Source organism: Mauremys mutica, chromosome 19 (genome assembly GCF_020497125.1).
Source record: "Mauremys mutica isolate MM-2020 ecotype Southern chromosome 19, ASM2049712v1, whole genome shotgun sequence".
NCBI lineage: Eukaryota > Metazoa > Chordata > Testudines > Geoemydidae > Mauremys > Mauremys mutica.
The window spans coordinates 10145571-10157779 of record NC_059090.1 but is presented as its reverse complement, the minus strand read 5'-3'; the positions used below and the strand labels follow the sequence as shown (position 1 = coordinate 10157779).

Sequence of the window (12209 nt, the reverse complement as noted above, 5' to 3'; positions counted from 1 at the left end):
ATGTATTTGTGTTCTTATGCTTTTCCTAGTCAAGTTTTAAATGCCTTAAGTTTGCACCATTTCTTCTGGAAAATTCTTCCACAAGCTGATTCATTAGTTGATTTAAATGCAGCTGATCAGTGATAAGATATTGTGATGAGGAGAGAGGGTGATGTTTGGTTGCTGCAGGGTGAGGTAGGTGATACAGGAAACAGAAATAACTTTTGTCTCTTTAGGTTTTATTGACATATTTTCTGAATCGAAAGAGCACCTTGGTCTTCATGCATCAATGATACTGAGATTCTTGCATCGGAACCGCATTTCCAGTACTGTCATCCCATACCCAGTGTTGGAGTACTTCAATAATATTTGTACTATGCGGTCTTCAGTACTGAAGGATTCTTTAGATAGGCTTCTACTAAAAGAAAAGGGTATGTGAACTTGCTTAAAATTTTTCTAATGATGTGGTTGGCGTAACTAGGGCTTGAAGCAGGAATTAAAAACAACAGCAACAACAAAACCCCCTAACCTCTTTCTAAACTTTTGCTGGAAGTGACTTCTGAGGCTGACACACATTTCCATCTGAACATTTTCTAAAGCAAATTGTCCAGTAGAAAAGAAGTCTGTTAACTTATTGGCTACGTCTTTTCTGTGGTTACACACGTGGCATATTGTATTAGAATTTGACTAAGACTGGCACTACGTTAATAGGTGGTGAACACTTTAAATAAAAAGCTTACTTCACTTGCTAAATTTTTATCTTGACTTTATAAATTTTCTAGTCTTCCGTACTTGATTATTTTCTCCAAGTTGAAAGAATCAAGTAGAATTTGTGCAGGGAAGCGATGAGCTCTGTTCCCTCTCTAGAATGACTGTCTAGGCTTTCCTCATTTTGTTAGTTTGCTTTTTTTAACCATTTGCTCTCATGTGTAATAATAATACCGTCTGACCATTTTATTTTTTTTTCAATATAAAAGACTATGGTAATAGGTAATGTCTGTAGAACTCCAGGCAAAATATAGAAATACTTCACATCAAGAGTGGTAGATTAAGATGAAGCCTTGGAGCACACTCAGTGTACTGCTCAAGTGTAATGATGCTTTGCTATCTTCTGTTTTAAATATGGAACACACTTGCAGAGAATGTTTTACAGGAGCTGTGAATTATACCTTCAATACTACCTGTTTTGGGATACTTGATTTCTTTTTGTGTGTAATATTTGTTTTTAAAAGTCCTTATGAGTGACTGACTTTTTTCTGTGTCTTTACAGAATGCCCTAGTGATCTGAATGGTAACCAAGAAATGGACAAACTCAAAACTGTCACAAAGTGCTATACTCACATAGAAACCTCATCCAACTCTGCTGACATTGACAAGATGACTAATGGAGAAACCTCATCCTTCTGGCAGTCAGATGGGAGTGCTCGCTCACATTGGATACGGTGAGTAGCATAGTAATAGGCACCTGGATTTTAGGGTAGTCAGTCCTTAGGATTTACAATGGGAGATGATTATTTTAATGTCACGGGACTGTACCTTTGAGTAGTCAGACGCAAACATATGATTTTTTTGGAGATAGGCTACATCATCTTAATCTTTACATTTGAGATGAAAAGCATTCACTTTGGTTTCAACTGGCTAAAAAGACCATGAAAGTTAAACCTTAAGGTTTTATATATATTCCCCATTTCTTTTGGGTATATGGGAATAGGCTGTGGGGTTGTTGCTTTTTTATTTTTTGTTCTTTTGCATCTCTGGGATTTTTTAAAAGTTTTTGAGCTGTAATATGAACATTAACAAAGCTGTACTGGACAGTGCTTAAAGGAAGACCCATTATGTCACAATCTTGAAGTAAAATGTATCGCTGCTTCTGTAAACATGGACATGACCTTTAATATAGAGTGGAAGATAAGTTTATAAGAACATATAACATTCATATTGAATTGTAGTGTAAGTCAGTTACCACATTTCACTACTAGTGTACTGTGGAAACTAAACCTGACGGTCCTATTGTAGTGCTGTTCTGCTTTCACACTTCTGTAATGGCCAAGATAGTACAGTAAAGATTGTGCTGAATGATGTAGAGTTTCAGGGCCTGATTCTCAGAGGTGACTTTTTTGTATTTATGGGCTCAAATATTAGTAGTTAGACAATGCCTGATTGAGGTATGAATACCTAGACAGATAAATGCCATTGCAGTTGCTTATGCTTGCAGAAGTGGAGGTTGGCAGAAGTTAGGCTGAAATTCGGGCCAGGCTGAAAGTTGGGCCCTTAGCTCCTAAAGAAAAGAAAAGAAAATATGTATGTCTTTCTCTCTCTCTCCATCTTACAGTTTAAAGATGAAACCAGATATTGTTCTGAGACATCTGTCCATTGCAGTGGCAGCTAATGACCAGAGTTATATGCCGCAGCAGGTTACGGTGGCGGTTGGAAGGAATGCCAGCAATCTCCAGGAGGTCCGAGATGTTCACATTCCCAGCAATATCACTGGCTACGTGACATTGTTGGAAAACGCTAACATTAGTCAGATGTGTGAGTCAATAAAGACACAATTGGTGTTTTCTTTTTTGCTTTCCTGAAAGTGAAAGGCTGGGTAGCTTGCTGAAATTTGTGGTGTTCATACAGAGGCTTTTGGCTAAGCCCATGATTCCAAAAGAGTTTTGATTGTGTTTCCTTGCCCACTTTACAGAATCTTTTTGCATAGCATCTGGGTTTTAATTTTTGTTAAAGGTAGACCACTGAAATAATTCTGGATGCAGGTCCAGCATCTCACTTTGAAGGTATGAGGACATGCTGAAATATATATTTACTTATATAATGCATTTATAGTGACTTTTATGCAGTGTCACAATATGCTAGATGCTAGCATGTAGCAAAAATCCCACTTCTGCTTAAAAAAACAGACCTGAAAAATAAATTAATGTAATTCAAGGGTTATATCTCACAGCTATGTCAGTACAGGAGTGAGATGACTTTTGTAAAGTGTTAAACAAAAAGTCTAAAATATTTTTATGTTAACAAACTATATTTAGTGTTAGGTTTCAGAGTAGTCATCTTAAGCATGACAGATCTGTGCCTGCCTTCTTGGAGTAGACCTCAATGACAATTTCTGAAGCTTTAAAATCTTAGCTGAACAATGGTTTTGTTCAAATGGGCATTTTCCATTTAAAAAAAAAATTTTTTTTTCATAGCTTCCTGATGTGCCCACAGAAGGACTTACTTTCTCAAAACTAACTCTGCAAGTATATTGTCTACGCAAAGGAACTAAGAAAACGTGTTTAAATACTTGTATTCTGGTTTTGAAATAATTTTCATTTCACTGTCATATGATGGAGGTGCCAGAGAGTCTTACCAAAGAAATTTTCCTTTGAGATATAGCTATCTGGTAAAATATTTGGTAAAATATATGGATTATTTGCACTTTTGGGGGGTATTTTGTTTACTTTTTTCACTTATAGTTTGTGACCCCACGTTTGTGTTACAGGAGCTACTATTTCAGGTAGTTGGTCATGTGAATCCTCTGAAGCCTAAATTTTCCAAATCCGTCTGTGCATATGTACGCTCAAATGTGCAATAGTATATGCACACATGATCACATTCATACTGGGTTCTTTAGTTATACATTTTTGTAATGCAGATAGATCTTTAGGAAGTTCTTCTTCTGAACTTAATGATTCTCTTATGTCTATCCTGATTAGTAGTGTCTGGAAGAAATTATCTATTTTTTTTTCTTGTTTGATCTTACCAACAGATGTACAGATAAACATCAAGCGTTGCCTTAGTGATGGATGTGATGCTAGAATCCATGGGCTCAGGGCTGTTGGCTATCAAAGAGTTAAGAAACTTGGCATCTCAGTGTGTGATGCTTCAGCTATCTGGTACTGGTCTTTGCTGACTTCATTGGTAACAGCTTCCATGGACACCAATCCAGCATTTGTTCACACTATCCTACAAAATACTCAGTAAGTATCAAACTTCATTGCGGACTGTGATTTTTGGGGTGGGGTGGGGGGAAAGCAGCCCCTCCCCCTCCCTGGTGCTCCTAAATGCACCGTCATGGTTGCTGGGGCCGCCAGCAAGGGATGGGCCCTGCCCCCGTCTGGAGACATCTGGGGGACAGCACCAGAGGCTCAGGCAGACAGTGAGTTCCTCACCTTCCCAGGGGTGGTGGGGCTCAGGGTTGGGGCTCCAGCCTTGGGCTGTGGCTGTGCAGTGGCAGGCCCCAGGCTCTGGCTGCGTGGCTTCGGGCTCCCTCTCCCAGCTATGAGGATTCAGGTTCCAGCCCCCCGCTGCCTCCCCAAGCCATCAACCCTCTTCCCCCCCATCCCTGGCCCCTGCTGCCTCCCCCAACCCCCTATCTAAGACTTAATTTGTCCCCCGGCTTGCTGTGCTGAGTTAGTCTGCTGTGAAAACTGATACTTGTATGTTTATTATCAGTTTTCACAACAGACTTACTAGCTAGCAATAAATAAATTTAAAAGATTTGAATGTATTTATGTGCATATTTATTTGTTTTACCTAAAGCTAATCAAGTATTTCAGGAAAAAATGTGAGAGCGGCCACCAGCAATAGTTGGTGCCTGCACTCTGAGGCCACCAAATAATTTGTCCTGAGAACCCCTGATGTATAACATGCTTGTTATACCAGTAAATGGGTGAATGGATATTGGCAAGATACTTCTATAGTTAACTTTTATTTTCCATGACTTGTAGTAAGTATTCTCTTAGAAGCCTGGAACGAATTAATTTCCTGTTTCCAACATTGTTTACTATTTACAAATGTTGACTATATTCCATTTTCTTTATGAATGGAGCTTAATTTAGTTTAGTTGTTTTTTTAATAGCCACTCGTGGAGAGCCTTATCATGCCAAAATGTCTGTTTATGCACCAGCAATTAATGCCAGCACAGCTTTGGGAATTGCATTTGCAAGTAAAAGTCTGCTTTCAAGCCAGCACAGTTGTAATTTCTCAGGAACAGGGTAGTTCCTAAAGTAAAACAATACAGTTAAAATCCCAGGGATTTTCTCCATTGGATTGTAATTTGTAGTATAGAAGAGGTGAGCTATTTGGACTGTCGTTCCTGATACTGTCCTTTCAGCCCACTCAAGCTAATAATTATTCACTGACACGTTAGCTTAAAAAGTACAGTAGAATGTCAGAATTAGGATCACTTCGGGAATGGAGGTTGTTCGTAACTCTGAAATGTTTGTAACTCCGAACAAAATGTTATGGTGGCTCTTTCAAAAGTTTACAACTGAACATTGACTTAATATAGCTTTGCAACTTTGCTATGCAGAAGAAAAATGCTGCTTTTAACCATCTTCATTTAAATGAAACAAGCACAGAAAGTTTCCTTACCTTGTCAAATCTTTTGTTAAACTTATTTTTAGTAGTTTACACAGTACAGTACTGTGTTAAATGTACTGTATTTGCTTTTTTTGTGTGTCTCTACTGCTGTCTGGTTACATACTTCGGGTTCCAGATGAGGTGTGTGGTTGATTGGTCAGTTTGTCACTTTGGTGTTTGTAACTCTGAGATTCTACTGTAGTCTCAAAGAGCACATAATGGTTACTTCACATGAATTCAAATAATTTTGTAGCTTTTAACTGTGTTAATGTAGACTGCTTAACTCGACAAGTATATTCTTTTTCTTTCTTATATTTGTTTCCCTAATACCCAGGGCATATTGATATATGAATTACTCTGAAAATAGCCAATACCTATATAAGATTTTAATAGTTTGTTAAAGCATCTCCTTTCATGGGAGAAAAGGCTTCCAAATTTTTATGCCTTTACTATCCTAATAGCCATTAAAAATCTTGAATGTTCTTTGAACACATCCAGATATTTCTGGCACTAAAAAGGCACTGTATCCCATATGGTGTATGGAATGAGCAGTCTGCAGTTAAGCCATTTTCATGGATAGACAGAATCTGCCCTGATATATAAGTGTCTAGATGTTTAGGTTTATATTTAGGAATTTCACTCTTTTTCCAGGGCCTCTGTTTGTTGGCACACATGGGAACAAGGCATTTACGTAGATGCCTTGATCCCATGAGTGAAAATATGTGGAGAAGACCCCCTGAAATACTGCAGTTAGTGGTAAGCAGCCCCTCCATCCCTGCTCTTATATCAAGGAGGCAACATAACAAAGTAAAGAATTAAACTTCTTCCATGTTGATGAACAGGTTTTTATACAGTGGCAAAAAGGAAGTAAACACATTTTGCCAGGCATGTGACAGGCAAAAATCTCCTGTAGCTGCCTTGTTTCTTCTGGTCAGTGTGGTGGCCTGTCCCACCTTGATTTTTCAGGAAGGATTTTCATTTTTTTCTCCGCAAAATTCCTACCTCCCGAAGAAGGTTTATTTCCATTAATATTATGCAGAATATTTCTGGGCTGTGTTAGGATATTTACAGTATTTCAATGCAGGCATTCCTTTTGTGGTGACTGGTTGTTTGGCTGAGTAATGTTTCCTTGAATAACTGCCAAACTGTCATCTGCTCAATGACTTCAAGGTTTGAAATCTTACTAAAATCATAACACAACCACAACAGCTTTATGGCATTCAGTTTCCATGTGGGTTTTAAAAACACCACTACTTCACATGACAGAATCCTTGAAAACTTTACCTCTAATTTGCATAGTTTATCCTATACACAGACTTTGAAAACGCCGGTATACATCTGAGTAACTTTATGCATGTCAGCAATTCCACTGAAGAAGTTCCTCGGGTACAAAACATTTTCCAGGATTGGAGCCTTGCATTTTACTACCTTTTAGATATTCATAAAATGACATCTTGTGAAGTGTTTTGTACAAAACTACTTTTCTGTGTAGCCTAAACCCTGAGCTAGACAATGTACAATCAGAAAATAATTCTATATAAAAGATAAAAATGATCATGAAACTAAGGCCTATTCTACACTTAAAAGTTAAGTCAACCTAGCAGCTTAGGTCAGAGGTGTGAAAAACCTCAACCCTGACCCAAGTAGCTATGCCGACCTAACGCCCAGTTTAGATTCAGCTATGCTTTCAATCAGTGTAGTTACTGTCATTCAGGGAAGTGGTGTTCTTATACCAAAAGGGGAAAAAAACCCTTCCATCAGTGAAGGCTGTGTCTACACTACAGGGTTATGCCCTACTAATTAGGATAACATAGCTACGCCAGTATAGTTTAGGTAGTGTAGACAAACCCTAAGTATTGAGAGGTTTTAGGATAGTATTAGTAATTAAGACTCTGGCAGCCTGTCCTTTCTAAACTTCCAATTTTCAGGGTCTTATAACTCTCCCATAAGAATTCATTTTGGCCTGGACCAGAACGTGTTCCTTTTTATGTGGAACTAAAGAGTAAGCAGAAAAAATACCTTCACTGGTATCTAAGCTTGACATATGGAAGCAAATAAATCAATTTTATTAAAGTTTTGAAAGGTTTCTTTGTATTGCTGTTTTGAAAGAGAAAAGCTATTTTTGCATTTTTAAATGAATGGGTGCACATCATTTCTTCTTAATAAGGGACTGCTACTTTCCTTGTTTGAAACGTATTTTAAAACCATTACTTAGTGTTCTTTTTAGGTTGAAGTTCATAGGATTTTTCATCAAATGGTTTTGTTGTGCTCTGTCTCACTAAACTAGAGTCTGCCTGCATGAATCCAGTTGCAGGGTTGAAGTTTGTGTGATATTTGCACAGCCTCTTTTATTTACCCAAAAAAAAAAAAAATCCATGCCCTACTTTCTCCATCTAGAAGCCAAATGCTTTGCATTTCTAATGCAGGAAGAACATTAATAATGCACCTCACACAATAGAGAACATCATCCTAAACACAGAGAGATCCAGCCACATAAGCATAAAGATTCTGAGTGGCTTTTCCTTTTTTTTTAATCTTCTGTCTGTCTCTTCTGTTCTGTCTGACTTGAGTTTATTTCTAATGTCTTGCTCTTTTCCTTTTGTAGGAAGGCATTGCAACACATGCCACCACTGTCCCTGATGTCGGGTTCTACAGACTTCTCAAGCTTCTTATCTCCCAATGTTTTGGAGGAAGTAGATAGTTTTCTCATAAGAATAACCAGGTAAATATCATTAGCGTACTTGTATGGTAAGAAAATGATATAGAGTAAATGGGTACTGCAAAAATAGATTCCATTTGTCATATTCCTCTTTTGTTCTTGTTTGTTCATACATTGACAAACTCAAAGATAAATATGAAAAATTGGTTCCTCAGCTCCTCAGTTTGAGCATTTAGCTGACCTAGAAGCCAAAAGCTCATTCCTCCATCTTTGGCATAGTGTTGAGGTATATTTAATGTTAAGTTGGTGTGACATTAGTTCTTCTTCGAGTGATTGCTCCTATGCATTCCAGTCAGGTGTGCGCGCCGCGCGTGCACGGCTCTCCGGAACATTTTTACCCTAGCAACTCCGGCGGGCCGGCTGGGCGCCCCCTGGAGTGGCGCCGCTATGGCACCTGTTGTATACCCCAGCCGGCCCGTCCGCTCCTCAGTTCCTTCTTACCGCCCATGACGGCCAGTTGGAACTGTGGAGTGATCTCTGTCCTCCACAACCCTAGCTCTCGCTACTTTTTCCTGTATATAGTTAGTTAGTGAGTTGAGTTGAGTTTGTTTTAGGATAAGGGGGGTTCCCCCTCCCTTTCCTCTCCCGGTGCGGGCTCATGCCCAAGGCACCGGGCTTTAAGCCCTGCGCATCTTGCCAGCGGCCTATGCCTGTCGGGGATCCTCACGACTCCTGCCTCCGTTGCCTCGGGGAGAGTCACAGGACAGATAAGTGCCCTATCTGCTCCGCTTTCAAACCCCGGACGCGTAAGGAGCGGGACATTAGGTTAAAGCAGCTCCTAATGGAGGCGTCGCTCCTGCCCCCGGCACCGTCTGCGCCGGCACCGAAGACTACATCGGTGCGGAGCGCACCGGCGGCCCCGAGCCACTCCAGCACCGAGGCCCCGCGACCTCAGCCAGCGGCACCGAAGGCCCGGCACCGCTCCCTGTCGCCATCAAAGAAGTGCAAGCCGGCGAAGGCAGCTGCCAAGTCCCACGCTGAGGGCCCAGCAGCCAAGTTAATTACGCCACCTGCGGTCTCCGCTGTGGCCATGCACAGGACGTGCACCGGGCCGTTGACTCCGGCGCCGCAAGGGCCGTCGAGTCCGGCACCGCCATGCTCCCTGGCACCGACCGCGGTTGAGCTTCGGCTGCCATCCACGCCTGAGACTTTCTCTACGGCGCGCGAGCTCATAGAGCTCACAGAGGCTCCGAGCCTCCGGCCCCCGGCACTGCCGGTGCGGGCTGTTGTATCGGCGGGAAAGCCGGCAATGATGATCCGGCCCCCCTCTCCGGACGGACGACACAGACGGCGCTCCCGGTCCCGGTCTCGTTCACGGTCCCGACGCAGGTCACCGTCCCGCCGCTCAAGATCCTGGCGCCGCTCACCATCGCGGTACCGGTCGCCGTCCCGACGCCGGTCGCAGTCTCGGTACCGTTCAACATCGCGGTACCGGTCGCACTCCCGGCGTCGCTCCAGGTCCCGATCGCCTTCGCGCCGGTACCGACGCAGGTCTGCTTCCCGGCACCGTTCCCGGCACCGTGACTCGCGCAGCCGCTCCCGGCACCGCAGGTCCGGATCCCGGTCGAGCTCCCGGCACCGGTCGAGCTCCCGGCACCGCGGCGGACGTTGGTCTCGGTCACCGTCCCGATACCGTGATGCCCAGCACCGATCCTCGGCACCGTCCGGGGCCAGACTGCCTCTTTCCACGGCGCAGTCCGTCAGCGCCTCTGCACCCCCATGGCCATCCCGCCCCGCGTCGGTCGCTTCCGGGGCAGACAGCAACGGGCACCTGCCACCTACTCTGCAGAGCCAGCCTCAGGGTGCACAACAGTGGGGCTTCTGGGTCCCCTGGGCCCAATACGACACTCAAGGGGTACCCTTTCCTCCAAGAGCCCCTGCCTCCGAGCGCAGGGTACCGGAGGCCACCGTCAGCCGACCGCCCCCTTCGCCACCGGGTTCGGTTTCGGTACTGCCTGACCCCCAGAGGCATCCTCAGCCCGAGCCAGCCGATCAACCGCTGGAAGAATCATCCACGGAGGCTGTCGTCCAGGGCTTGTCCTCGTCGTCGTCACCAGACGAGGTGGTGGCCGGAGCATCTGCCAAGGATCCTCCACCGATAGACCTGAGGGCCCACCAAGACCTCCTTCGCCGCGTGGCGAAGGCCATAGATCTCCCCGTAGCAGAGGTCCAGGAGGATGAGGACCCCGTCACGAACACCATTGGAGCGGAGGCTCCAGTACGGGTGGCCTTACCGTTCATTCGGACAATCCAGAAGAACGCCACCACGCTCTGGCAGTCGCCGGCATCCATCCCTCCTACGGCCCGCAGGGTCGAGCGCAAGTACTCAGTCCCCCCTACGGGCTATGAATATTTGTATACTCACCCAACCCCAGACTCGTTGGTCGTGCAATCGGTCAACGACAGGGAGAGGCATGGTCAACCCGCCCCTGCGCCAAAGTCAAAGGAGGCGCGGCGAATAGACCTGTTAGGCCGCAAGGTCTACTCGGCCGGAGGCCTGCAACTTCGCATCGCCAACCAGATGGCCCTCCTCGCCAGGTACACGTATGACATCATGGTGTCCCTGGCGAAGTTAACAGAGCTGCTCCCAACAGCCTCCCGCCAAGAGTTCTCGGCGTTGTTGGATGAGGGGATGAAATCTTCCAGGTCCTCCATCCAGGCCGCCCTTGACTCCGTGGACTCGGGAGCTCGGACCCTAGCCTCAGGAGTGACGATGCGGCGCATCTCCTGGCTGCAGTCCTCCACACTGCCACCGGAGGTGCAGTACACATTGCAGGACCTGCCCTTTGACACCCAGGGTCTCTTTTCCGAGAAAACTGATGCCCGGATCCAGACCCTGAAGGACGGTCGCGTAGCGATCCGCACCCTCGGGATGCACACACCGGCTCCACAGCGCCGGTCCTTCAGACAGCAACCCTCACGGCCTTTCTCTCAGTATCGGTATCGCCCTTACAACAGCAGGCGACCGGGCCAAAATCGCTGTCGTCCATCCGGCAACAGGCGCAACCAGACCCAGGCCCCTTCCAAGGCCCCGCAAGGCTCCAAGCAGGCCTTTTGATGGGACGCCCGAGGACGGCCCATCAGTCTCTCCACCGGATCCTACCCTTTTGTTTTGCAACCGCCTCTCCCATTTCTTTTCGGCGTGGTCCCATATAACCACGGACAACTGGGTGCTCCAAACAATCCAGTCGGGATACCGCCTTCAGTTTGTTTCGCCCCCCCCTTCCCACCCACCCTCCCTGTCCCTCTTCAGGGACCCCTCTCACGAGCAATTCCTCTTACAAGAGGTCCAGATTCTGTTGAGCGTGGGTGCCATAGAGGCAGTGCCTCAAGATAGGCGGGGCAGGGGATTCTATTCCCGATATTTTCTCATCCCCAAAGCGAAAGGAGGGCTACGTCCTATACTGGACCTTCGAGAGCTAAACAAGTATCTGCTCAAGCCCAAGTTCCGCATGGTCACCCTGGGGACCATCATTCCCTCTCTGGATCCGGGAGACTGGTTTGCCGCCCTCGACATGAAGGACGCGTACTTCCATGTCGCGATCTACCCTCCCCATCGACGCTACCTGCGGTTCGTAGTCAACAACGTTCACTACCAGTTCGCAGTGCTACCATTCGGCCTATCCACTGCACCGAGGGTGTTTACCAAATGCATGGCGGTGGTTGCCGCAGCCCTCCGCCGTCGTCAGATACACGTCTACCCGTATCTCGACGACTGGCTGATTTGCGGAAAGTCTCGGCAGCTGGTAATGGACCAGATGACAGAAATCCTGTTCCTCTTTCAACGACTCGGTCTTCTCATCAATGCCGAGAAGTCCTCATTGATTCTGTCGCAGCGGGTGGAGTTCATTGGAGCGGTTCTCGACTCCACGTTGGCCAGGGCCTGCCTGCCACGATCGCGGCACCAGACAATGGTCTCCATCATCAGAGACCTCGTCACCTTCCCTACCACGACGGTGCGATCCTGCTTCCGCCTCCTAGGCCACATGGCATCCTGTACGTATGTCACCGCGTACGCGCGGCTCCACCTACGCCCGTTCCAGTCCTGGCTAGCGTCGGTGTACCGGCCGCATCGAGATCCCATCGACATGGTGGTCACAGTCACCAAGCCAACCCTCGAGTCCCTCAGCTGGTGGCTAGACCCGGAGGTCGTGTGTGCGGGAGT

The 12209-nt window shown here is 45.8% G+C and overlaps 1 protein-coding gene across 2 annotated transcripts in view; it reads left to right on the top strand.

The window, feature by feature from the left end:
• Window positions 1-12209, top strand: part of ZZEF1 (zinc finger ZZ-type and EF-hand domain containing 1) — an 86146-nt gene that overhangs the window by 10310 nt on the left and 63627 nt on the right. For both annotated transcript variants that reach the window (XM_044993960.1, XM_044993959.1), the window contains exons 3-7: window positions 216-410; window positions 1250-1421; window positions 2312-2511; window positions 3731-3941; window positions 7931-8047. In XM_044993960.1, the coding sequence (XP_044849895.1) occupies window positions 216-410; window positions 1250-1421; window positions 2312-2511; window positions 3731-3941; window positions 7931-8047 (895 nt within the window). The remainder of the gene's footprint in view (window positions 1-215; window positions 411-1249; window positions 1422-2311; window positions 2512-3730; window positions 3942-7930; window positions 8048-12209) is intronic.